At 39.4% G+C, this 26783-nt stretch overlaps 1 protein-coding gene across 4 annotated transcripts in view; it reads right to left on the bottom strand.

Annotated features, from left to right (window-relative positions):
- The window catches only part of MAP4K4 (mitogen-activated protein kinase kinase kinase kinase 4), an 83255-nt gene that overhangs the window by 3968 nt on the left and 52504 nt on the right, over nucleotides 1–26783 (bottom strand). The window contains exons 6-31 of one of the 4 annotated variants that reach the window (XM_072135876.1): nucleotides 25892–25982; nucleotides 24545–24675; nucleotides 23561–23615; nucleotides 23400–23478; nucleotides 21693–21868; nucleotides 20613–20685; nucleotides 20147–20357; nucleotides 18194–18355; nucleotides 17341–17427; nucleotides 16326–16568; nucleotides 15933–16094; nucleotides 12925–13155; nucleotides 12074–12180; nucleotides 11804–11955; nucleotides 11519–11616; nucleotides 10862–10870; nucleotides 10445–10620; nucleotides 10225–10345; nucleotides 9309–9491; nucleotides 6829–6946; nucleotides 5681–5851; nucleotides 4563–4706; nucleotides 2054–2188; nucleotides 980–1080; nucleotides 716–865; nucleotides 89–248 (exon numbers count right to left, since the gene is read on the bottom strand). In XM_072135876.1, coding sequence (XP_071991977.1) covers nucleotides 89–248; nucleotides 716–865; nucleotides 980–1080; nucleotides 2054–2188; nucleotides 4563–4706; nucleotides 5681–5851; nucleotides 6829–6946; nucleotides 9309–9491; nucleotides 10225–10345; nucleotides 10445–10620; nucleotides 10862–10870; nucleotides 11519–11616; nucleotides 11804–11955; nucleotides 12074–12180; nucleotides 12925–13155; nucleotides 15933–16094; nucleotides 16326–16568; nucleotides 17341–17427; nucleotides 18194–18355; nucleotides 20147–20357; nucleotides 20613–20685; nucleotides 21693–21868; nucleotides 23400–23478; nucleotides 23561–23615; nucleotides 24545–24675; nucleotides 25892–25982 — 3526 coding nt within the window. The remainder of the gene's footprint in view (nucleotides 1–88; nucleotides 249–715; nucleotides 866–979; nucleotides 1081–2053; nucleotides 2189–4562; nucleotides 4707–5680; nucleotides 5852–6828; nucleotides 6947–9308; nucleotides 9492–10224; nucleotides 10346–10444; nucleotides 10621–10861; nucleotides 10871–11518; nucleotides 11617–11803; nucleotides 11956–12073; nucleotides 12181–12924; nucleotides 13156–15932; nucleotides 16095–16325; nucleotides 16569–17340; nucleotides 17428–18193; nucleotides 18356–20146; nucleotides 20358–20612; nucleotides 20686–21692; nucleotides 21869–23399; nucleotides 23479–23560; nucleotides 23616–24544; nucleotides 24676–25891; nucleotides 25983–26783) is intronic. The other 3 variants (XM_072135877.1, XM_072135878.1, XM_072135879.1) reach the window with 3 other exon arrangements.

Below are 26783 nucleotides of genomic sequence, written 5' to 3'. Positions count from 1 at the left end.
TGAAAACAAGATTTTAGAAGGGAGCAAACAATTTACCATCATCTATTGGAGAAATGTAAAGGTGTTAAATTCAGGCAAGTAAACGTACCAACAGAGGTCGGCATTTCTCCCCACTGTAGAACAACATCTTTAGTGATCCTGCCATAAGTATTAACATAAACTCCTTCATCTTCGTAACAAACCAACAACTCCATGCCATCCGTGTTTGGGAGGATAATAATTGCATGAGGCTGGATACTGCTCTGGATCTGCAAAAAAGTTAATAAGCGGGCAACAGTATTAATGTGATTGAATGTATGTGTGCCCGAACAATAAGAGTACAGAAAGAGGTGTACATGGGCAAAATCTAGCTTATTCTCTCCCAGTATACTTCTTAGTTTTCTCTTTTTCTTAAAACATTAACTGTTTACGGAGATGTGATATGCTGCTGATACAAATGGATGTACATTGTTCTGGTTTTGAATAAGCTTATTGCTACATTAAGTTACAACCTTTTTTTTTAAGTAATTTGTTTAAAAAAAAATTTGTGCAATTATCTAAAAAAAAAAAAAAATCAAAGAATTTAGCAGCACAATGTATGACACCCACTTATACTACAAACAGATTGATCACAATATACACACACAGAGGATATGTCATATTTGGGAGGACTTTTAAGTTTCTGTAACTTCCATAGAGCTTACACTGCTCTTTTATAAGTCACATAATAACTTACATGTGTTGGTAGATAAATGTCATAGACTGCTCCTGAGTCCACATCAACAGCATGAAAACCAGCACAGGAACCATAAATCACTTTTAGCCTTTGTCCTTCTTCAACAGTCAGATCAACTAACAGGGGCCTATGTACCAACTCTCCAAATGACTGCAAGGAATAATTAAAAAGAAAAAAAGATTATAAGGGTTAAAGTACAAATACCACAAGTTACATTAAACCAAGTTTGTTACTGTCCGATTTACATAATGCAAAGCTACTTACCTTAAAGGCCATAAACTTGTGATATGGCTTTGGTGCCCAGGCATAAACTTCCACTGAACTCTTTAAAGCAATTACCAAAAACTTGATGCGCTCGTATTTAACTAAAGAAAGAGGAGGTTGGAACTATTAAACTAGAAACCACATTGCCAACATTATTGTAAAGAAATGACTAAATACTGTATATGAATATTGCATCTACACACATTAAGGGCATTTATCACTGGTTTCTGGTGTACAAGGCTTGGTACGTAATGTGCCATCCTTAATAAATGAACCCCCCTATATATTCTTTACCTTTCAGCCTAATCTCTGTTTAAATGTCTGGTTAAACAAGCAGCAGTATAAAAGCTTCAGAAAGTACAGAAGTCACTTAAAGGGAAAATGTCACCATACTAATCCCCCTCCCAAAAAACAGTACCTTCTTCTGTAATATGTATGTCCCTTGGAGGTCTTTTTAGCAGCAGTAGCATCAATGAAAAATCTTTTATTTTATTTTCTTGTACCATGTACCACTCAGGCAACAGCGCCTCCCCCCGGCAGACAGTTTTCTCTACCTAATCCATGCATCTGGCGCCCCAGCCCTGTCTGCCTATTGTGACATCATTCTCCGAGTATCTGTAGATCTCGCGCATGTGATCTCTGTTATAGCACTGCACATACTTGTCAACCAAAGTGCGTGGTTTTGCCTGTGAAGCCGGACATGCTGCCAGTTGTGCAAGATCTCCACAATTAGGAGACAGGGCAGAAAAAAAGAGGATTTTTCATTCATGCTGCAACCCAGAAATATGGGATGTAAAACATTAAAGAAGAAGGCACTGTTTGTGGGCTTGGGAGGGTTGGTTCCCTTTTAGGGAAATCTTATCAAGATGCCAGGCAAGTTATAATACACAATTATATTGTAATGCTTAGTCAATGCTTAGACAAAGCATAAAGACATATTTGCAATGCAGCTGTAATAAGCTTCTGTAGCCTGTCTTTAGTGAAAATGAGGTCTCCGATGACAGGTTCCCTTTAAGGACATGTATTATGTGCTATATAAAAGTCACAATAAATTACTATAAACTATATACCTACCGACTTTATAGTGCACACAACCTTCTAAATCACCAACAGTTGTCCACCCTTGTTTCTTCTCAACCTCTGGGTCATTGTGTAAGATTTTGTTTCTCAGCCAAGACAAGTAATACACTCGCAACTTGTTCTTCTTTCCTGTAAAAATAACAGCAAATATACTAAGGCTGCTATCATCAATCAGGTTACTGAAACAGTCACTGAAAAAATAAATCTATATTAAAACATTTTTGGTGTGTAATGAAGTCAGGAGCTGAGAATTTGGACTGGTTCTTTACATGACCGAGAATACCCTATAGCAGAGGTAGGGAACCTATGGCTCGGGAGCCAGATGTGGCTCTTTTGTTGGCTGCATCTGGCTCTCAGGCAGATATTTAATAAATAGTGATGGCTGCTGTGTGTCTCTTAGGCTGATCACTGGACACAGGCAGCGATGTTACCGCTGCCTACGTCCTTTGCGCAACCCAGGTGCCATCGCTGCCCTAATGGGGAGCTGGCTGCAGGGAGTGCTGGGAAGTGAATATTCTTTTTTTTTTTTTTTTTTTGCTGTGGCTACCTATCTACTGGGAGGCATGTGGTGGGTGTCAGGATTTGGAGTAGTTAGCCCCTGGACCACCGCGGATGATGATATAAGCAGACACCTTGGACTGGAATCAAAGTGGCACCCGGTCTTCAGCAGAGCAAGCAGGATGGTCTTGCTACAGCGTGGTACAATCAGGTCATTCCACAGGTGCAACTTGTCCACGGTGGCAGCCAAGGTCGAGATACAGGATCTCTAGGCAGCCTCGTGGTCACAAACAGGCAGACGGTCAAGGCAGGTGGCAATGATGCAGGGTCGGACTGTCAAGAGGTCAGGGCTGGCAGCGGAAGAGCAGAATCAGGAACAGGTCTAAGGTCACAACGGGAGGTCAATAATTGGGAAGGAAACACTGTGGAAAGCTTCCACATAGGCATGAAGCACTAAGATCTAGCAGTGAATGCTGGGAGTCGCCGTCTTTATAGGAACCTGGAAAGTGGGTAGCGCCAATCAGTGGCGAGCTGGCCCTTTAAATCTGTGGGTACCGGCGCGCTGGCCAGCCGGGACAGAAGCAGGAACGTGGAGAAGTGAGTGAGCTCGGAAAGGAGAGGGGCCACGGAGAGGGGCGCGGGTGTCCCTTCGATCCGAGAAGTAGATTGCAGGGGGACCCTTGACACTGAGACTACCAATCTACTGGGGGGCATGTGCATATTGTACGGCTCTTACGGAATAACATTTTAAAATTTGTGGTGTTAATGGCTCTCTCAGCCAAAAAGGTTCCTGACCCCTGCCCTATAGTGTGTGATATTATCAAGCCCAAATTCAATTAAAAAAAAAAACAATTCGGGTGGGAATAGACAATAGACGGTGTGGCAATGACTCAGCCTTGATGCATTTGTGAACAAAATTATTCAGTGACAGTTTCATGAGCTGTTAACATATAAGTGTCACTAAATAATAATTTTGTTATGAATTATCAGCACAATTCCTTTATTGACGTGGCCGGCCATATCATGCGCGCACAGAATATATGCACCCTTTTACTAATCTTGGTCTGCTTCTCCCAAGTGCCTGGACAGTCATTCACTGAAGCTGCAGAACACACCGGAATCAGTCCCACGTGACTCATCATACTCTTCTCTAGGCAAGGCTGCATTAACACGCCATGCTACGGTACGGCAGGCATACATCCGCGGTGCGGAGAGGAGCTGGAGTTAAGTGCAGCTCACCCCCCTGCCCCTCAACATAGAAATATACAGCGCCGTATTCCGTAAAAAGATAGGACATGTCCTATCTTTCTACGGGCCACGGAGCGGTACGGTGCGGCACGTGGGCTCCGTGAGCCCATAGAAGTTAATGGGGGACGTATAAACGCCGGACGTATATATGTCCCCCATACGTTCGTGTGAATGCAGCCTAAGTAGAAGTGTTTTTTTACAGCCATGGACCGAGGTGATAAAAGGAAATTTAGAACACTAAACAGCCACACGTTCAGCTTTTCAGATGCAGTTTTTGAAGCCAAAAGCAGGTGTGGATGATAATGGGTGAGGACTTATAATTAAGAAGTGCTACCCCTCCTCTATTTTCACTCCACTCCTGGTTTGGGCATCAAAAAGTGCATCTGAAAAACTAAACCACTGCTCCATTAGGACCCGTGAGTGGTTAAGTGTCCCCAGTCACTTTAAGTCCCTTTTATAGCAGTGCAATTTTCCTTGAAGTTCATTGCAATTGTGTCAAAGACCCGAAGGGTAAAGACACACGTGGCGTTTTTGGGCCGTTTTTAGTTAGTGTGTTTTCAGAACGTAAAAAACGCATGCATTTTTGTCCATCTTTCCAAATTTGTGCAATTTAAAAACGGACAAAAACACATGCATTTTCAAAAATCGGATGCGTTTTTTAAGATCTGAAAACGCACTAACTAAAAACGGCCCAAAAACGGCCTAAAAACACCAGGTGTGTCTTCATCCGAAGGCTTATGGGAAAATGCAACTTTACCTGATATTGTTACCAACACATTTAAACCCTCAAGGACATCCATTTGCTGAAATCGCCTTCTGTTGATAAGAGGGTAGACTTTTCCCTGACCACTTCTGTCTAACAACATTAATCCACTTTCAGTGCCCACCAACAAATTCACACCTGCAAGAAGAAAAACATAGAAACCTAATAAATAATAGTCAGACTACCCGATTAACCTTAACCAATTATCCAAAATGACAAAAATTATTCTTATTTCATTAGTTTTGTGTAGTACTTAAAAGAGAATTGGTGAGATATCAAACTAAATATATGAATAATATATATATATATATAAATATATGGAGAGAGATTTATCAAGGGTTGTACACAAGTTTACTTGAAATAATCTCAATTCCTTGCGCACCAGGAATCGTCATTATTTTCCCCCTTTAAACTGCTTCATGGGCACATAGGGGGAAGAAGGCAGTGCCACAACTGCATACTAGCTATAACCCACATCTTTCTGGTGAAGGTTGTAGCACAATTATTTGCTAGGCATTAGCGGCGCAGTGAAGAGGCTGGGTTATTTTGTAGAACACAAAAAATCCCCCCCCCTTGGTTTTGTATGTGAAGTGGCCTACATCACAAGTCTACTAAGCGTAGTGGGTGATGCACCTTCTTAAACTTGGATTTACCACCCTGCAGTCCCTGCTCCCCTAGAAATTAAACATAAGTAATCTCTGGCTACAAGACTGCTGTAAACTCTAAATGGCGTTAACAGCGATTCAAGCAAGATGGCAGCCCCCAAAATCTTGGCCAGAAAATAGAACTACATCTACAAATCAGAAAATAGATTACATCAGACAGAAAAAATGTTTCGCCATCCAGTTTTATAAAGTTAAAACTTACATTAAGTTGAAAGATATTGACATCACAACTGCTTCGAAATATCTAAAAACTTAACGGTCTTTCATCAATGCACAGCAATGCATTTGAGGGAGCTATATAAAAACGGTGTGAAAGTTTTTTGAAAAGTAGTTTATCCCTGAGAAAGCAAGCATGCCCCTACATATCAGAGCAAGAGCTGTACAGGACAACTAAAAGCCTGAAGGTTACAATAGAATAGAATAGTACTTGATGACATGGAAACTTACCCCATAGTGCAGCACATAGTATTTCAGAATTAAATCTCTTCTTGTATTTGCGAATCTCAGGGGTATCACTCTGTGGCCTTGTGTTTGTGGGATTTACATTAACAACGGATCCTTTCCTTGTGGGATCCTGCCTCATAGCATCTGGCCTCAGCGCTTCACTGGAAAATCCCACTAAAATAAAATTAGTATTTTTAAGGTTAGCTTCCAGTGTGCGCATGTATGTACCTGAAAGATATAAGCAATCACATGTTCAATGACAAAACCTCTTCATTTCACCAGTTATCACACTGCACACAGCAAGCAGGGTGGAGAGGCAGACGGCACTACAAGGTGTAGGGAAAACACAAGGTCCTGTGTATAAGCTAACACAGACAAACCAGAAGGCTTACATTTGGGGGTTTTGGGTGGGTATATAATTTTTTAACTAATAGCTAAGACACGGATAGATATGACCCACAAATTTAGCATGCTGGACAACCTCTCTCTAGGTTTGGGTTATACAAAGAAGAAAAAAAAAAAAAAAAAAGGGAAAAAAAAGGAGTAAATAAATAAGAGGGGACTAAAGGAGACTAAGCTCTGCATGCAGTTAGGCATCAAACCTTTATTGAAAATGTGGCCAGCAACGCACAGGATGTAGAAATGAAGGTTAGATTCAGTTTTATCATACCATTGTCAAAAACACCACATATAAAATATGTATTTGGGCACTGAATAAAATGTAAAGTAAAATGCTCCTTCCATGATGGATGCAACCACTGCACAAAGTTTCCTTCACCGCAATGCTGGTCTTTGTGGCGTTGATGCAAGTTAGTTGTCAGCTATCTACATTTGTGAAATATCTAAAATCTGTCTAAGTTTGGCAAATTCGTGACCACTGTAAAGCTGTTAGATGCAGGGATGCTATTAGCTTGGAGCACAAGGAACTCTGTTTACAATACCACGTGCCAAAACTCACAACATGAGAGCATAGCAGAACTAATGTATTTCATATACATTACTGTAGACTTCTGTAAGCAGAAGGAAGGAATCGATCCAACATAGCCAAGACAAGTAGATCAATGCCTCCCTTGCATAAACTGAAGACTCCGGAAGTACCAACAATATGGTACTAGTAATATCCCTTTCACCACTACAGTGAGGGTACCTACCCACTGATGTAACAGTTGTTCCACTGGACGGAGAAATCTGGAGTAAGCGAGGATCAATAAAAGGTGTAAACGAGGATGAAGATTTGTGTTTCTGGAGAGTGTTACTTGCGGACTGGGTCTGCAAAAGAAGAATAAGCAGTAGTGAAAAAAAAGTGAATAAAATGTAATTAAAAAAAATAAAGTACAGGACACCTCACACATTCATAACACACAAGGAGGCAGCACTATGAAAACTAGTGACCTTTAGCTGTGTGCCACACATAATTTGTACTGTTGCCTTACTTTATAGTAAAAAAAAAAAAAAAATTGATAGACTGTGATAGATGCAAAGTGAAAACTGATCCCAAATAACATCCCAACGTGTTTACAAAGGAAGTGGGGGGGGGGGGAGGGGCTGGTTTAGGGACTTGTAGCCACGGGTATGTTGACTGCAAACACGCGCTATGCTATTTTAAGGAAAACATGCACAACCATCGGAAAAGCAAAAGCATTTTTATCAGATTTAGAATATACATGGCAAGAACAGCACATGTTGTACCAAGTTGCCTTGCATGTACAAGCAGAAGGCTTTTTATAGAATGTGCATTATGCAAACAAAAAGCCAAATGTTAAAAAAAATAGCCAAAAGAAAAATACTGCTAAAACTCTACAGTTAATAGCACAAAAAGAAAACCCTACAGAAAATACACACTGACTAAAAAACATACACACACACACACACAAAACTAAATGAATGAAGGACAGTGTAAATAAAGACTGTGTGCATTTATGGGAATGTAAAGTCTAGTTCTAGCTACTGTTTGACTGGGTGTGAAAATGTCCCAAAAGGGATTGTTTCTAAACAACCCTTTTAAACTTTTACAACAGGTCAACTAGGCAGCAGAGATGTATTGAAAGGGGCTTAACATTCAGAGCATAAGAGACTGCTGGAAACCACTAAATTAAAGGGGTGTTTCAATTTCCGCAAATAAATGTGTTTTGCATCATGAAAGGTTATATGATTCAATTAAGTCATCATGGTTTTCTAGATCTCTGCTTGCTGTCATTCTGTAGGAAGCTTCAATATTTAATTTTAGTGAATAGAAATCTGTCCATGGTCATGTGAGGTCACACAGGCGTACAACTTGTTTTATCACACAGCTATGATTACTCTCCGATACTAATGTGCTGTGCACCTGTGTGGCATCTCATTTATATGTACAGGCGGTCCCCTACTTAAGAACACTCGACTTGCATACGACCCCCTAGTTACAAACGGACCTCTGGATATTGGTAATTTATTGTACTTTAGTCCTAGGCTACAATGATCAGCTGTAACAGTTATCAAATGTGTCTGTAATGAAGCTTTAGTGTTAATCCTGATTCTTATGACAACCCAACATTTTTAAAATCTAATTGTCACAGAGACCAAAAAAGTTCTGGCTGGGATTACAATGATAAAATATACGGTTCCGACTTGCATACAAACTCGACTTAAGAACAAACCTACAGACCCTATCTTGTATGTAAACCCGGGGACTGCCTGTACTGGCAATAAATATAGAAGCTTCCTATAGAATGACAGTATTGATACAAAGTACCGGAAAATTGTATAACCTTTCATTATACAATAACATTTGCTTGATTAGATTGTGAGCCCCATGATGACAGGGAACAATTTGGCATGATTTGTGCAGTGCTGCGTAATCTGTAGGCACTATATAAATAAAGAATTATTATTATTATTGCAGAAATAGGAACAACCCTCTAACTACATCAGATGATAAATGAATATATAAGCATGTATCACTAGTTTTAGGTTTACTTACTTGCTATGCAGAATTTTCTGCTACTTCCTTTCCTACCCATTTCCAAACCATTGGCATGTTTATTTCAGTGGCTAAGATAGAACTGTCTATTTGGCAAACATCTCTCGCCCGGTAAGGGCGTGCAACTACTGAAACTGTAGTCAGGTTGCCTCCTTAGTCAGGCAATCACTCTGAACCTAATCCTCACCCTAATCCTCCACCAGTACACTAAAACAGCCAATACATGTCAGATGTATGTTTGCAGATCAGCCAAAGAATTCGATTCATCCGACTAACAATATTGTGGTTATGGCTTAAGGACAAAAATGCGTGATGGTACATTACTTATGTGACAACTTAACATCACTACTTCCAATCAAAAGAATCAGATATGGATGACACACAAGTACATATGAAAGCTGAATACATAGGAAAAGTAGGATGAGAGAACATGGATAACATTTTCACCATTGTTTCTTTTTCCCATGATCCTTTAGTGTAGTAATGTATACTGAATGAATAATAAGACATGCAGATGACTGTGCAACCCGTGAATAGAGTGGTGATGTTAAGTATTGTATGGACCTATCATCTAGAGTGGCGTTGTTCAGAAGCACATGAGCAGATCTTGTGTTATCATTCACTATGGGAATGATGCTTCCTGGTTAGAGCAGCGGCTAGTGTCAGACATACCTCATTAGCAGTTAACTTGTCCTGGGGTGTCTGTGGGGACATGGTGGGTGTCGGTTGACTTGAGGATGGGGAAGAGGTGGTGGAGGAGGAATGGCTTTGCTGTAAGAGATCTGGCAAGAGGTGAATGCGCCCGGCAAAGCCATTGCTCTCAAGTTGATTGGCACGCTTTTTGTCAACTGTACTCTGTAGAAAAAACAGGCACACTTGTCTTGTTCAAGTGCTGCTTTAGTACATACTACCCCTGGAAAATTCTAAACGTTGGACTACAATAACCGATTGTGGGAGAGGCAGTTAAAGCTGCCAAGTAACTTCATGTCTTGAGGCCACAGTAAGGATGAAGGGTTTCTCTGTTATTTTGATATGCCAATATAGCCTGTTTTGTTCAGTATTTGTTGGCAAAAATACAAGTGACATGGATGACATGCAGAAAATCTGCAAGGCTACCCTTGACCAGACTGTTGGACCACCAAGTATGAAGTCATGTATTCAGTTTATAAACTTTGTATTTTCTGAAGCAAAAGCTACATATTAGGTCACACATTTAATGCACCAATTAAAATGTTAGTGCTATATACAAGTCACTCCAGTTATGGGGAATAACCCCTTTTATGCCTTAAACATTAGGGAGGGGAAATCACAGAGGGACTTATCTGTGCTCATGTCTTTAAAACGGGTCTGTTCAGGCTTCTGGTTCAGAAAACCACTGGTTTAATAGAATATTAGTAGAGTGTCTGTGGCAGAACATGCAGGAAGCAGCAAATTAATGGGGTATAAACTATGTATTGCACATGCAAAGAAACAAACATTATCTGCCATAAAGAATGGACGCTAACTGATATCACACAAATGATATGCAGGAAAATGAACAACATGAATGGATGAGTTTGTTATGTTCAAAGTACTGGTTAGCTCATACCTGTCGGACGATTAAAGTGCCTTCTTTTGAAGGAGTCATGGCAGGCTCACTCTCAACATCATCATGGACAATCATTGTTTTTACAGACTCCGTTTCTCCATTACTCAAATTTAATAAGGACCTATACATTGAAAATGAAAGATAAGTTCTACATGAGGTTAACAATACCATTTAGCCAGCTTGATCAGGACCAGTATGAAGGCTTATAAAAGAGTCATACATAGCTCTGGCATCCTCAGGGCCGGAGGTTGATTCATCTGCTCCTTCTTGTTCTATGTCATCATCCTCTTCATCTGTGGTACCAGATTCCTCACTGGATGAAGAATAGTCTGTTACTTTATGCAGAGGTCGTACATCTTCCACAGCACGTAGCTCCTTTGCCAAAGCAGTCAGGTCCTTTAAAGAAAAAAAAAAGAAACAGGAAGAGTTAAAAATATGAAACAAATTTTAAAGAGAAACAAAATGTGAAAATCTGGGTTAAAAAAAACATTGCTGAATTACACAACTTCCCCCACTAGTGCAAGTCTATGTACATATACACATAGCCAGTTCTTATCTAAAGGTTTTCATTTTGTGTGTTCTGCAAATTAATAGAGAATTAACCTTAATAAATAGCTATTTATTGCCATTTACTTACCACTTCTCCCTGGAGAAGCCCATATAGAGTGAAAAGATAAAAGGGAAAGAGAACAGAAGACAAATAGTTAATGTTAATGATAATAATTCCTTATGACTTGAAAATAGAACACCAATTCACTCAATTATTGCTGAAAGGGGTATTCCAACCTTAGAAAGTCATGGCATACTTAAAGGGTCTTACAGACATTTCATATACATTAGGTTTCTAGAGAAGGCATCTGCACAGGAGTGTTTGCTACTCATCCTTTATTATATATTATAAAATAAGGTCCCTAGAATTTTTTAATCAATAGCTTGTATTTCACTGATTACACAGTAGATTTTAGAAATCCAATTTCAAGCTCAGCCCTGTAGGAAACTTAAGTTGGTAAAAAAAATAAATAAAAATATAATAATATTAATAATATTAAGGTCAGCTCTCCACTGAAACCTGCAAGGCCTCATCGATGATCTCTACTTAAATGATGTGCCTCTAAAAAAAAAGAAGTCTTGATTCCCACTGCTGCAGCAGAGTGGTGAAGTATATTTAGCTTACTTATGTTTACATTAGGCTGCATTAATCCCAAGTTTACACCTGGAGTCTTTATTGATATTTTTGCTTTAAAAAGCAAAAATCACAAAAGTTCTCAAAAGAAAAATAAAAGTGTGCGGTTACCGAGGGCTTGGCTGGTCTTACAGCTTCTTTCTTCTCATCTGGTTTTTTAGCTGTATTTTCAGGCCGCTGAGAAGGTGATCCTTCTGATTTTGAGGATGCTAGGTAGGAAGAAACAGAAGAAAGGCTATAGGAAGATACAAATAAATATAGGAGAATGGTGATCTTTTGCCCCAACCTAAGAAGTGATGGTAACATCTGTGACTTGAGCAAACAAAACATTGATCTGAAAATTGTATTCTATTCTATTACTGGTAATTGATCTACTAAACACAAAAACCTACTCACATCTCATCCGGAAGCGTTCTCCCGATCCACTTTGAGATCCTGGATGAGAGCCTGCTTGGGAACCGGAATTACTAGATCCAGAAGAGCTGCCACTTCCTGGTCTGGGTACAAGTTTTTCCACCCTCTCCCAAAGCAATCTGGGTTCAATATTGCTAAATAACCATAAGAAAACAATCAAAACAATATATTGAAGCAAAAGTTATATAGTTAATTTATGTAAAATAAATTACATAACAAACATCAACTATCTGCTAGGCCCACTCGACGTACCTTGTTGAATTCCTCTGTCCAGTTTGACTATTCTGTTGTACACTGCCCTGGAGAGGAGAATCTCTACGTGACAACACCGGGGATCTTGATGTTGTCCTAACAGGCACCTACAAATTATAGGGAAATATGGTAAAGATTAACAATGGTCCTCAGTGAATTTTATAAAAACAAAAGAACTTTTATATTATAAGGATCCCTACTGTAAACAATGAAGCTTCAACTCAGAGTGCACACACTGAGCTTTTACCCTGAACTTAAGCTCCACTTTCCCAGAAAAGAGCTAATGAGTTTATAGCATATGAGAAGCAAAGCGACATGATGTTACATGGATAGTATATAGGGAAACCGAATAATAGGAATGGCCCAGAAAGCTGCCCGAAACAAAACATAAGTCTTTCAACAACATAAATAAGAATAGTCACTAAATCATTCCATTACAATCCATACAGTTATTCCATTCTGTAACTATACATAGCTATGCTAACATCTGAATGAATTCTTACATAACTGACCGAGAAGAAGGGAATCAATAGACCTGCACATAAACAATACAAATAAAAGGCTGAAAAATCTCGAGCTTAAGACTAGAGACACTTGCAGACCCATCATCAGTACCTCACAACTCATGCACAGGTACCAAAAATGGTAGAATTACCCAAATTATTTTTATAAGGAGCAGATAAATCAATTTACAAAAAGTTTTGTATTCACAGGCAGCCAAAAAAAAAATGATTGAAGAAGCCCACCATTCTGTGCAAATATTCCAAGTTGTGTTGTGTGCTGACACTATACAATATAGCTCGGTCCTATAAACATAGGAGCTTCTCATCTTACTAAATACTACATCTTACCCTTGGTGGCACCTCTTCACTGTCTGATCTAGCCCAAACCCTTTGGTTGAGCTCTGGTATGTCAGATTTAGGGTCAGAATTCTGACTTAGAACTTCATTGCGTGGGGGTGGGTGTGGGTCCTGAGAACGAAGATGGTGAGGTGCAAATTTGGGAGAAGGGTCACTGAAGGAATGAGATCGCGAGACAGGGGAAACATTGTTCTTGAGGGATGCCAGATGAGACCATTGTACCTTACAAGAGAACAAGACATAAAACATTTACATGGTGCACTGGCATCACAGATATATATAAATATTTTTTTATTAATACCAGTGGAAAAGAATTTAAAATGCCAGACAATGAAAAAAACAAGACACAAGCAACTCACTAACACAGCTGTAATGGAAAGGAATAATATGAATGCCTGGCGGGAAGGCAATATGATGAAATACTGTTAATGCAGAAAATAAAATGGACCAGGCGTAGAATAAATCTGGGCACACAATCATGTGCTGGAATATTAAGTTGTACTAAGATGCACCTGCTATTGATAAATTCCCCCCTCCTAGAGTTGTTGGAACATTTTATTAAATTGGAAAAAAAAACCTGTGTGAAAATGAGATGCCCATTAAATGTCAGCCCATTTTATACTATAAGCACAATATTAGTGATCCAGGTGATAAAGATCATAACTACAGCGGTACATGCAAGTTAGAAATCATGATAAAGTTGATCTATTAGCTTTTTATTTTTTTTTAAAGGAAAATAACAGGTGACAAATATTTCTACACTGCACATTTCAGTGCCATTTCTTCCAATCTGCACACATGGAGAACACTCTCCCGCAAAGCAGTATTGCATGGCATAATCTTAAAACGTGTAATCTTTTTGCAACAGATTGCAAAACGGGAGATTTATTGGGGAGTATGGGTTCTTGAGTTATTTGTTAGCATTGCTCAGATTTTTGATACCCCCATTCAGCATTGTGAGGACAGCATTTTCTTGTGGCAAAGCAGTCCAGAGAGAAGAAATGGAAAGCACAGATGCAGAACTGAGAATCATGTCTGCCATTTGCAGTGATAAGTGTATCGGCATCCGTTTCCTAATAACTGCCTGTGTACTAACAGACTTTTTATAGCATTTAATTGCTCCAAAGTCTGACTTGGTGCTAAAAATACAAAAGAACTTTGTGAGTGAAACAGCACAGTTCCGAAATAGCAGACATGGATTTGGACAGCTTTCCAATCCGTTGAGAAATAAATTCATATCCTGCTTGAAAGATCTTTCTTATAGGTTTGTATGATTTTCCAAAAACAATAAGGGTGACAATGGTATGGAAATGAGCATGAAACATACAATCATAGAAAATTCAGCCTCTCCCTTCTCCGGTGATAATATTCTATTTAACCCTTGCATTTTGGCGAGGTCCTGTCCATCAGGCTTCAGAAAATGGAGTGGATCTGGGGATGGATATAGCCATGTTTCCCGAATAATATACAAATAGTTTTGTCTTAAATATACAGAACATTTTTAAAACTGACACGGTGTGGTTTGGCAAATTTATAAATATAGCCACAGACATGTGTCATATGTGGTTATTTGATGGTAAATTCATCTGCCTGGTTTCTTGTAACTTGGCTATTATCTTGGTAATTATCTTGTTGTACTGGTCATCATGTGGCAGTATTATATGTCCCTTATAGAGGGGAATTGTCGGTAATTTTAGGCTAAATAGTCGTGTTGGCACTTTGCAATGATTACATAGACTTTGGTTTGGAGTTTGGGCACTTGGTCTCCAAAAGGTTCATCTCCACTATAATGTATGTTTTATAGTACTAGTTTTCTCATATGGAAAAGTGACACCTTTTGGGCCCCTTTAGCCTTTTGGGCATAGGTACTACAGCACCTTCTGCACTCCCTAAAGTTACACCCCTTCCCTGGCTGCAATGATCAGTTGTAAGGTGTCTAAAGTTTTATTGATAATCCTTGTTCCCATGACAGCAAAAAATGCAATTTTCACTGGGACAAAAAAAATATTTTTTTTACCTGGAGCTACAATTATAAAATATACAGTTCTGACTTACTTACAAATTCAACATAAGAACAAACCTAAAGAACCTAACCTGTAGGTAACCGGGGACTGCCTGTACTGCAAAAAGAGCCGCTATTACTTGTAGAATGTAATGTTGTCAGAATGGCTTCTTCGGATTAGGAAAAGGTGTCCAATAATGTCATGATCTCCAGGTTGATCATTAAATAAGAACAGACTGCACTGATGCTTATTGTTCTGATATCGGTCATCATCAATATGACACCATTAGCAGTGTACCAGACTACTCACAACAAGAGAAACTGAAGAACGTTTTAGAATGTAATCTTAACTCATCAAAGTGGCGCTAAAAGAAACTGGTTACCAAATATTCCCTAATGAGGAACACAGACTTACAGGTACATAGTAAAGATGCACTCCAGAAGAGCAACCCTCACCTGATGGCAGTAAACATTGAATTGCATAGTGTGAGAGATGCTCATTCCTCTCCTGTCTGCTCTGAATGGTTACATTTGACTGCCTCTGTACATTGCTATCAATCCCATGATGCCTCAGCACAGCATCTCTTTCTGCTTGGAGCACAAAGAGATCAACATTTTTTTTTTCAATCAACCTCCAGTTTAAATGTGTATAAAGATAATAGCTGTGTGACAGAAGACTGTCTATTCAGCAGTATTATCTGTGACAGCAATGTATGTCCTCTTCCAAAACCTGTGAGGTATACTTCATGCAGTTATAACAAACCGGTTGTCTGGGGACTCCCACTGATGTAAGTAATTTTAAGAGGTTACCATGAGGTCACGTGATAGTAATCAATAACTTAATAAAATTACTACTAAAGGAATTATATAGATATATTGGGGGAAATAAGGTCATGATGAAGGAAAAGAAATAATACTGTAGTGCTTCTTGAACAGTTAGCTCAAGTTAAATTGTATAACTGAACAACGCAGATAAGGAGTCTGTTTTTCTTCATACCTGAGGCTCCACTGGCCTATGCATTGCAGGCTGAGCGGGCTCAGTATTCCCATTGGAAAATGACTCGGATCTTGAAGGCACTGATGGCTCCAATACTCTCGCTGTTTGCTTCGACTGTGCTTCAGGAGAGCCTTGGTTAGTTTTTCTAAGGCGCTCTTCTGCCTGTTCCAGAAGCAACATACACACACAGATAAGTTAACCAACTGCTTCCTGTAAAAGGACAATACTGCGAACATTTGGAATGGGTAAATTATTTTATTACACTTGATATACAGAGCAAGATTCATTTGATGATTAAACACAATTCATAACTTTTGGTCAAGGTGTGTAAAAGATAATATTTAAAATCTCAATAATCGATTTGTAAACACAAAACTCCAGAATTGGACTTACCTCCCGCACACGTTCAGCCTGATCATAGTGGGGTTTAGGTTCTGGGGTATGATAACTTTGCTTGCTTCTGTCTTGCTGTTGAATCGGGGGCTGCTGAGGCTGGGGCTGCTGCGGTGGTTGCTGCTGCTGAGGTTGCTGCCTGTGGTCATGTTGTAAAGACATAAGATATGCTTGTTCCTGCTGTAGTTGTCGTTGTAACCTCTCTGCCTGCCTGTGTTCCTCCATTTCTCGCCATCTGTATTCCTAAAATCGGGAAGATCAAAAGTATGGAAAATATTAAACATAAAATAGCAACATAACACCAACTGTAAGTGTACAACATATGTTATACATATTATAAATGGGCAAGTTCTCAAAACTTTTTTGATAACCTATATTTAGGATAGGCCATCAATATTTTGTGATGGCCGAATCTACCCCAGGCCTTGCTTCCTTAACCCTTCAATGGGAACCAAACCTGCAGAAATAACAACCCTTCAGTGTCATCCACTGTGTTGGGAACTACCAGACACCAATCCTCAAAAGGCATCTGCCCCCACCAATACAGTTTCTCACTGGACTGCAGCTTTATAGAAGTATAAAAAGCAGTATAAAAAGTCTTGCCACAGTAAAAAATTTTAAAGAGAAAATTAAGACGTTCTTTTAACTCGGGTGGTAGCTTTTCACACTGACATGTTGTGACTTTTTCACTGTACATTGGCTTCAACAAGAACCCTGCCTGTGACAATGTCTAGAATTAGCAGCAATATGAGAGGAGATTTGCTGACCATTAGCATTAATACTATGCATTAACAGCCGATTATACACACTAGGAGTTTCAATTCAATTTAATGCAACTTTACAAAACAATGTCTGCCCCCTGGATTGACAAGCACAGCTACGGGAGGCTCTGTAGAGAGACATGGCACTTCCCACACCAGCTCATTGTTTGTACAGCTTGTGCAGCTGTGCCGAGACAACTCTGACCCCCACAACCTGCTCCAGCTACGGCATCAGATCACCAGTAAAATCTCACCAGTAACATGGCCTGCTCTTGAAGCAGCTGTTGTTGCAGGATTTCCAAGTGCCTCTGCTCCTCCTCCAGCTGTCGTCTGATATACTCCTGTCACACAAACATTTTGGAGGGTTCAGGTTGTTAACCTGAGCAGTGTGTAAAACGCACAAACACTGATGGCAATGCCAACAACTACAACTTACAAGACATGAGGCACATGTAACAACAAATGACAGAGAAGCTGTTAAAACAATGCAGACTCCAGTCCGTGCTGCTTTGTCGATAGATTTTGTTGTCACAGAAATGACATGAAAAAAGTATTAATGTGCAAATTTTGTACAAAAATGGATTATGGATCATCTTTCTACACTGCAGACGGACACATGACATACTGCTGACAACTGGCACAGTTGTTGGTACCAATGTCACATGCATTTCCTGCAATTGGCAATTAGATTCTTAGAAACAAAACAGCCATGCTCATATACACTTTACACAGCTCAACAGTACTGAAGCAAAACATTAATGTCCCCTTTTCTTAGCTTAGGTTCTGCGTTCACAAGTATATTCAATGAGATGTAGGTTTAATAAATATATTGGATATAAAGGGAAAACTTTATTCTATATTGAGACCTTATCAGCATTGTCATTTAAAGTCCCAGTATATAGAATTAAAATGCAGCAGTTTTCTGGAGGTTCTAAGTACAGCAGATGTCAGATGAAACTGATCGGTGGACAATGGATTTCTGCTGGAATGCTTGAGAATAAACCACTTATCAGCACCTTTTAGACTTTTCCTAGGGTAGAATATATTGCATTTACCCACGATACAGATACGCACACCTTTATGTGATGTTTACATATTAAGAGTTACCTGCTCTCTCTCCACACGCCTTTTCTCTTCTTCTGCTCTTCTACGTTCTTCTTCCTCCTTGCGTCTCCGTTCCAACTCTTCCATTCTTTTCTTCTCTTCCTGCTCTCTCCTCCTTTGCTCTCTTTCTTGCTGCCGTCGAGCTTCACGTTCCCTTCTTTGTTGCTACTCAGGAAAGTTATTAAAAAATAGAAAAATAAGCCAGCTGCAAAACATAATAAATTCATCTCTCACGGTTTATTTAGTTTGGTGAGGAATTGAATATTCCAGTCATTGTGAACATACAATCGGCTTATTCCATGAAATTATACTGTTGCACTGAATGTCTCTATGCCAATGAAAACAAATCAGAGGCAATTTGTCATGTACATTAAATGAGAAACCCTAGCAGTTTCTTCTTAATATTCTGTTCAATGTTACCAAGTAGGGTTCCCATTACATTTCAGCCAGGATGATGGCAAATAGATGGCAGGTTAGAAACAAGATTGCTGTGGGTCTATTACGCAGACCGATGTAAAGGACAAAGCTACCATCACCATTCCTGCCCCCTTCCTGGAATTCTGCTGCTATCAATCTCATATCTTTCACTCTCCACAAGTGACAATCTTCTGACCTATGAGACTATCAGCAGAACATTTACATGGGGAAATAAGGTTTTTTTAACCCTTCTTAACGACCCTCCGATAAGGGAAGTATTACATGGTAATAGATTGTCACCATGACTGGAGGAGAGAGAATGAGTGGTTGCTCTTCCTCTCATTCACATGGCATTATGATAGCAATCATCCAATGAAACCCTCCCGATGCTAAAGTAGGCTACACATACATGTGAAACATGAGGAACAATAAAAGAAAATGCTGGGAAACTCAAGCATTTGGTTTTGCACAACATTTTGTATAGGATTAGAAGAACAGCAACTTTCTTACATATTCCTACACTTTGCTGGTATTGAAGCGGGTCTCTTCCATTTAAAAGGGGGCCCAAGCTTAAATTTCACAAACCCCTGGTTGTACGGCTGTGGCATTTTTACTGTAAAAAACAGTGTTCCTTATATTGTACAACCCCAATCATCATCAGTTCCTGAATGTACTAATAAACACACTAGGGCAGTGGTCCCCAACCTTTTTTTGCCCAGGGACCGGCTGTAAACATATATTTTCTCCAGGGACCAGTAGGTGGGGGCGGGGGGGGGGGGGGATACAGTCTGGTTTCTGTTTCATAGCCAAAGATGTAAGTTTGCATGCCCCACATAACTCCCTGTGTGCCTAGCTTATATTGTCCAGTTTCCTGAAGAAGCCCCCCCCCCCGCCTTCTACTATCCCAGCTGAACTAAAAACAAAAAAATACTCACCTTCCCTGTTCCCTTGCAGCAGTCTTCTCTTCACTCACCATCAATAGAACAGTGCATTTACATGGAAATTAAGTAATGGGAGAGAAGACTGCTGCAGGGGAACGGGGAAGGTGAGTATATTTTCTTTTGTTTGTTTTTACAGAGGTCCAGCACGGCCTGGAACCAGGTATTCCATGGCCCGGTCTTGGGCCATGGACCGGTGGTTGGGGAACACTAGGGCATAGGATATTTTGAGCAAACATGAAGTCTCAGCATTGCCTTCAGTATTTCTACTCTCCCACAACCATCATCACTAAATTGAGGTCTTGCTAGTAAAGTGGTGCCTGGTGTAAGTTGGGCATGGAACCACAGAAATGAGGAGTATAGTAGGTGAAAAGTCTATTAAAGATTATAACATAGTGATAATGTTAAGTAGGGAGCCTGTGCATAATACTGCTATAAAATCAAGAAAATAATTTAAATGTGTAACTAGTCACAGAAGACCCAACTTCACTGATGAGATCAATCTCCATTTTATCGGAGAGTACAATTTAGGCACTGTCCATGAATCTTTATCCACACAATTGACAGCTGTGTAACAATGAACACTTGGCTGATTTTGTACCTCTTCAAGTCGCCTCCTTTGCTCTTTTTGCTGTTCTATGCGCTTTTGTCTCTCTGCCAATAGTTGTCTCTTGTACTCCTCCTGTTCCCGGAGCTGCTGCTCCTGTAGCAGCTGCTGCCTTCGCAAGGCCTCAGAACGCTCCTTGTTCTCTTGCTGCAGTCTCAGGAAATCACGTCGAAGGGTGGATTCCCCAGGCACGTTAACAATTGAGCTGAAGAAAGAATTTTGATATATGTAGACATATATGTATTATAGACAGTAGTTACGTGTCCTCTGAATAATTCTCTATTGTGTAGTTCATATCTCAATACATCATGCCAAAAACACTGGATTATTGGTTTACTGGAACTAGAAGAAATAGTTTTTATATGCTTTTACAATTCGACTGAAAACTAGCTACATATAATTTAATAAGTTCACTAATCGTCTAAACAATAAAGAAAACTAGAAATACAACATGGAATACCTTGGTTCTCCTTCCTGCTCAGGCACTTCCTCTTCCTCCTCTTCACTTCCACTGTACTCATACTCAGTCTCATCTGATTAAGGGGGACAAAGAAAAAGATTTATCCTGGATCAGGCATGATATAGTGCTTCACCTCAAGAGACCATTGAAATTCACACACAAAATGTATTGTATTAGATAATAAAACATTCCATGAAATCGTAATAGAGAAGATAAAAAACCATCCGCCATAGTATATATGGTCCTAAAAGGGTTAACCGGAAATTTTAAAAAATATGACTGCTTTCATTCAAAAATAGCTACTCTCCTGAGCACGAGTAGTCTATACTCAGACCTGATCTGGCATCCACATTACTTGGCAGGTGCACTCACATGCTCATCTCCTCCACTGCACAGACTAGTTCCTAGAGCAAGGCAAGTATTTCACATAAAGGGTAATTCCAGCACACAGAAATGGGTATTCCTACTTAATCCATACTAAGAAACAGAAGTGAATATAAATACAGTCCATCAACCAGGGTTAACTTAGAATATTAATAAGGCAACCTTGCTTAAGTGAGTATACCATATTTAAAGCACTTAATTTTTGCATATGGACTAATAAAAGGCAAATTTTCTACCCATTTAAGTTGCTGTGTTGGAATTTCCCTTTGTGGAATACTTACCATGTGTAGTGTGTGGCATTTTGACTTGCCTCCATTCGGTTTTATATAGCTAAACTGCAATATGCTAGGTTTCCTTATTGGGCCTGGATCCAGGGGGTTGATGGGACAGAGAGACCCTGGTCCTGTGGCCACCCGACACAAGTTTCAGGGAGTCAAGGGAGTATACCTTTATCTATAACATGAATGAAGATATTTATTCTAATCTTATAATCACTGATTAGCGTATTCCCACTTCTCTTTTTTGGCCTCCATTAGAGAGACTTGGTTGCTGTGTGGAGAGCTTTATTGCTATTTTAAAGTGAAGCTGAAGAAAAAAGAATAACATGCAGTAAAGCAAGAAGTTTATGCAAAGCTGGAAATACAAAATGTGTCAAGCCGTTCAATGTAATTGTGGAAGATGCTGTCCACGACCTACCTTTCTCTCCTCTCTTCTTCCTTGTCCTGTCTATATGATCCTTGAGCTGGATCCTGACTTGCCTTTCATTTGGCTGATCTCTAATAAATGGATGCTTTAGAAGCTGTTCTGTTGGGGGACGTTGCATGTAATTTTTCACAAGACAACCTTCAATAAAACTAAAAAATTTCTTTGACCTATAAATAAAAGAATATGAATGTACAAGTGAGAACAATCATATCACTTCCACCTTCCTGCTCCCTGCCTTTCATGTTTTCTGTACCTCCATCTCCCACTTGACACACAGAAACTAAACACTAGGGCTCTGTTGTAGTCAGTGATCATTTCTTGTGTATCAAGGGGTATCATGTAGAATGGAGGTAGTCCTGGCTAGTGGAAGAAAAGGAGCAGTAGGGGATCAGTAACATATATTTTATTTTAGTTCTGGGACAAATACTGTATTACAAACAACTTTCATATAAATAACAGTAATGTAAAGATTACTTTACAGGGCAACATGTAAACTCTACAATCACCAAACAAAAAGTACAGTGCGATACTCAGCTTTATGCACATATCAATGCAATTATTGAACACTTTCTTTACATTTTCCTAATTTTGGGCAAGATTTTTAATCATGTACAGTGAATTTGGTGTCAGTGTTGTTGCACAATAATACATGAAGACTAAATAGGTCTCAAATCCTTACGTTAAGAACCAGCAGTATAGACTAAAAGCAATTGCCACATTTCATTTAGAATCTACTTGGATATACTGTACATGTTTGATAACATGTTAATGTAATCATTTAAGGATCCTTACTCACTTCAGGTAAGAAAACAGTTCAGCAGTGCAAACACAATATGCAGTGGTAAGAAAGATGGGATGAGCACATAGTGAAACATAGCACAACTAATTAGGTTGTACAGCAGGGGGCATTACTCAATGCTTACAGTTGTATATACCAGGATATTAAAGGGGTTGTCTGAGAGTTATGAAAAAAAAAAAAAAAAAGTTGCCGGGAGGGCGCTGCTTAAAAAAAAATAAAAATGGGGCTCTGTCAGGAGGATAAAGGGGGGGGGGGGGTAAAGTTAATGTTGTGCAATAAAACCATTGTGGTACACTAGCGCTACTCCACACATGGGCCTTCTGGCCAAGCTAAGGCAGGAATAAAGAGTTTCTATTGCATCTGCAGCTCTTTGCAAGGAAACAGTCTTTCTACCACAAGACTAGCCAAGGTTGGTAGCGTTTGTGTTGTTTAAATAACATCCCCTATTTGGCATTTGTTAAGTAAATTCATGTCTACTCTTTTAATAAATAGGGTTAAACTGAATGAAACTGAAATAATATATGCAGAGGAGAGAAATGAGCTGGATATAATTTTTTTTTTTTTTGTAAAAGGTTTGTAGTTATTTGTTCTTAATAAGCTCTTCTAGGGAAGAACAGGTTTCCTTCCTGTATTGACTGTGAAGTTAAGGTTCCATTCTACACAGCAGTTGATAGAGAAGGTAGATTATTACATTCTTCAAGAGGTGAGGGGGGTATGCGTCCTATCAGTGTACAGTTTGACATTAATATTTTATATAAAGTCTTTGCAATAGAAAAAAATAAGTCACATGTGTACAAGTTTGAGTCAAGTCGAACCTTGAATTTCTCTCTGCATTTGCAACATGTCAACATCTTAGGGATATTAGAGGGTGAAATAACTTAATTAGAAAACAGACTCACCATTTCTTTGATTTTAGCCGTGGGGGAGGATTTCTTGGAATAAGGAACAGGGCTCTCATTGGATGCATGTCACAGAGAGCTTTTAAAAAAAAAAGTGCGTTTGAATGATAAATTTTGATAAACATTTTAGATTGTGCAGAGTTTATTATAAAGCCACTTACGGGGTGCCCCTTCTGCCATCTCAATAGCGGTGATACCACAAGACCAAAGGTCACTCTAATTTAAAAAAAAAAAAAAAACAGTGCCAAATAATTAGCATTGCATGTTAGAAGTATTTACTTTCATTCACACACAATTTAATGTGGAACACTTTATGTTACAGCAACTCATAAACCACATAAATCATTAAGGTGGCTGGACACTTTCAGCATTTGCCTCCTTGTCTCCATTGACATACACATTGATTGTAGGTCAATTTGTTATTTTCTTTTACATTTTATATAGCGCTACCATATTTTATTCTGCTTTAGTGCTTCCAATAAACTATTCGTACAAGTATATTTTCCTGGTGTGTCAGATTATGCAAAGAATAATTAATTATAACATACACGCAAGTGCTTCCCAATAAATTCGAATAGCAGCCAGCAGCAGTCCACTCCTTGTGAAACTTCCACAAAATTTTAAATGACCTTTTCTTAAAAATCCTATTAAGGCTGCGTTTATCCCAGGTTGCTTGTGCACCTTTATCTACCACACTTTTTCTATTAACATGTTTTAACAGTCTTCATTGATGACCTTTTGTGGCTTACCCTCCTTGTGGAGTGCATCAATGACTGCCTTCTGGACATCTGTCAGCCGACTGTCAGTGTTTTAAATGCTTAGGAAGCCTGTGTAGGTGTTCTTCTGATCCTTGGGGGTCCCATCACTGAGAGACCCACCGATAAGCAAGTTAGCCACTATCCTGTGGCTAGGGGCTAACTTGTTTGTCACTGGAGAACCCCTTAAGTCAAAAACTGGGTCAAAATCCACTCTCTGTCTTCTGTGGATTTTGACTGATATGTCAAATTCTAAGACATCTTAGGGGCCTAAACATTGTCCCCTTGTTTCACAATCTGATATGGTATACCTATAGAACATGCAATCTACAAATTAAAATTCACTATTGTATTTTTATTGTCACACCAAACTAAAAATAATTCACTTACCCTGTAATCATAGGTAGCATCTGGGTTCTCATCACAGGCTATAACTTCAGGAGCCATCCAATATGGTGTACCAATAAATGTATTTCTGCGGCCCACTGTCCTGTCCAATTGTGCACTGACACCGAAATCCACTGCAGGAAACAATGAGAACAAGACATTGATGTTGTGGCTGATCTATAAAGTTGTAATGTGTTGAGAAAACAGATTAAGGTCCAATGCAGACGAACTTATTGTTGCTGTTACTACGGCTGCACAATTTGCAGCACACGCTGTCTCACCACACTGTGACCAAGCCCAGAGGCCATGCAGAAGAATATAGGACATGCCCTATGTTTTTAAGTATTACGGCACCAGACGCTCGGCTTTCAATGGAGAAGGGAGGGGCGAGGAGCGCACACCCCACCTCTCTCCTGCATGCGTCTGCATGCTCGCCCTGGCTACGGCCCAGGTGAAAATATGAAATTGTGCATGAGGCCCAAGAATTCTTCTCTGCATTAGAACTGTACCTAAAAGAAATTGGAATGTCTCCAGCTCATTTACATGCCACCTACAGAAACCATTACAAAGTAGTTTTGTAATCAGAGGGAATAAATAAGATGAAGGAAAAAAATCGTATATTATAATGGTTAACAACTGCAAACAGAAGGTTTTATTACTTTTGGGAAACTATTGTTTGGCACGGGATCAGCAAAAAATACGTGCACTCGCATACATCTGCAACACCCCTGCCAATACATGAGGTAGGTAGGTGTTGCAAAAGTGTCCCTCTTCATGTCAGTAGCCACCTGGTGTGCAACATGGTAAACTTAGTAAATGCAGCTTTAAACCTCTGTCTGGGAGGTCATGAGTTAACTGCTAACCAATGATATGCTCTGTAATTACTGTGAAGGAAGGAGTGTGCTGGTTGGACAAGTGCTTGCCACCTCATAATGGGAGTTTAGAACCCCTTGTGGGTGGGAGCACAGTGGGAGAATTGCCGAGTCAGAAACCAGTGTGCAGCTTAATGCTGCAGAAGTCAGCGTTCCAGACCAGGAAGAAGAGATGTCACGGGCAAGTTGCCCGATTCCTTAGCAAGTCCCAAGAGACTAGGCCTGAAGACCGAGATCCACCAGCCACTCTCTCCCATCTTTAACAGCCCAGCCTGAAGCCATTATCCAGGCTGTGAGCAAACATCTTCCCGCGGACCTGCACTCTGACCAGCTTTCTCATTCCAGCTGCAGGTCTGCTGATGTTAAAGCTGTTACTCGCTGTTCCAATAAAAAACTAAGTTATTCTGCATCAACGTGGGATCCCCATTTACACACCTAGGTTGCAAGCAGAATTTAGATTTTTTTTTCTGTTACCTACCGAGCTTCACCTCTGCATTCTCGGTCAGCAATACGTTTTGTCCTTTGATGTCCCTGTGAATCACATGGTGTGCATGGAGATGAGCCAGTCCCTTAAAAGAACAAATACATTTCAACAAAGTGTGAGTTTATAAGTAACTTGAAGAAAAGATCCATTGACTTCAGACATTAGAATTAATAAAGGTCTACTAAAATTATGAAAGGGTCAATGAATTACAAACCTTTCTGATTCTTATTCACTTATAACATGATACATTTGGCAAGGTATGCGATGAACACCAGGAATAAAAGCACAATTCATTTGCACATAGTGACCCCATAGGGGTTAGTTATCTTTAACCCCCTGCCACGAAGCCACTTTTCACCTTCCTGACACGGCCCATTTTTTCAAAGCTGACGTGTCTCTAAGAGGTTATAACTTTGGAACACTAACATATACAAGTGACTTTGTACATCATGTTCATTTTGGTGATAGGTTTTGCATTTATGAAAAACCTGATATTTGTTGAAAATTTGGAAAAATTCTTTATTTTCGAAATTCAAAATGTTCTCATTATTCCCACACAGTCATAACAGCAAAATAACTGTATAGCTAACATTTACTGAATGTCTGATTTATGTTGACTTGGTTTTTTTATGCATCCTCTCATTTTTGTAGGTTGTTGTGGAGCTTTGAATTTTAGGTGTGAATTTTCACATTTTCATAAACACAAAATCCTGCTGAGATTTCAAGCCAATTAATGAGTCATTAGCTTATTAATGAGATTTTATTAACTCTTGAATGTATGGAGGAAAAGAAAATCGTAAATTCTGGTTTCCTTCCTTCTTGTATTTTTTTGGGGCTGTACACCGTACCATAAAAATAATATTTTATCTTTATGGTGATAACTCAT

This window comes from Engystomops pustulosus, chromosome 2, assembly GCF_040894005.1.
Source record: "Engystomops pustulosus chromosome 2, aEngPut4.maternal, whole genome shotgun sequence".
In the NCBI taxonomy this organism is placed as follows: Eukaryota; Metazoa; Chordata; class Amphibia; order Anura; family Leptodactylidae; genus Engystomops; species Engystomops pustulosus.
Note: the sequence above shows the minus strand (reverse complement) of the source record. Positions and strands in the feature narration are given on the sequence as shown.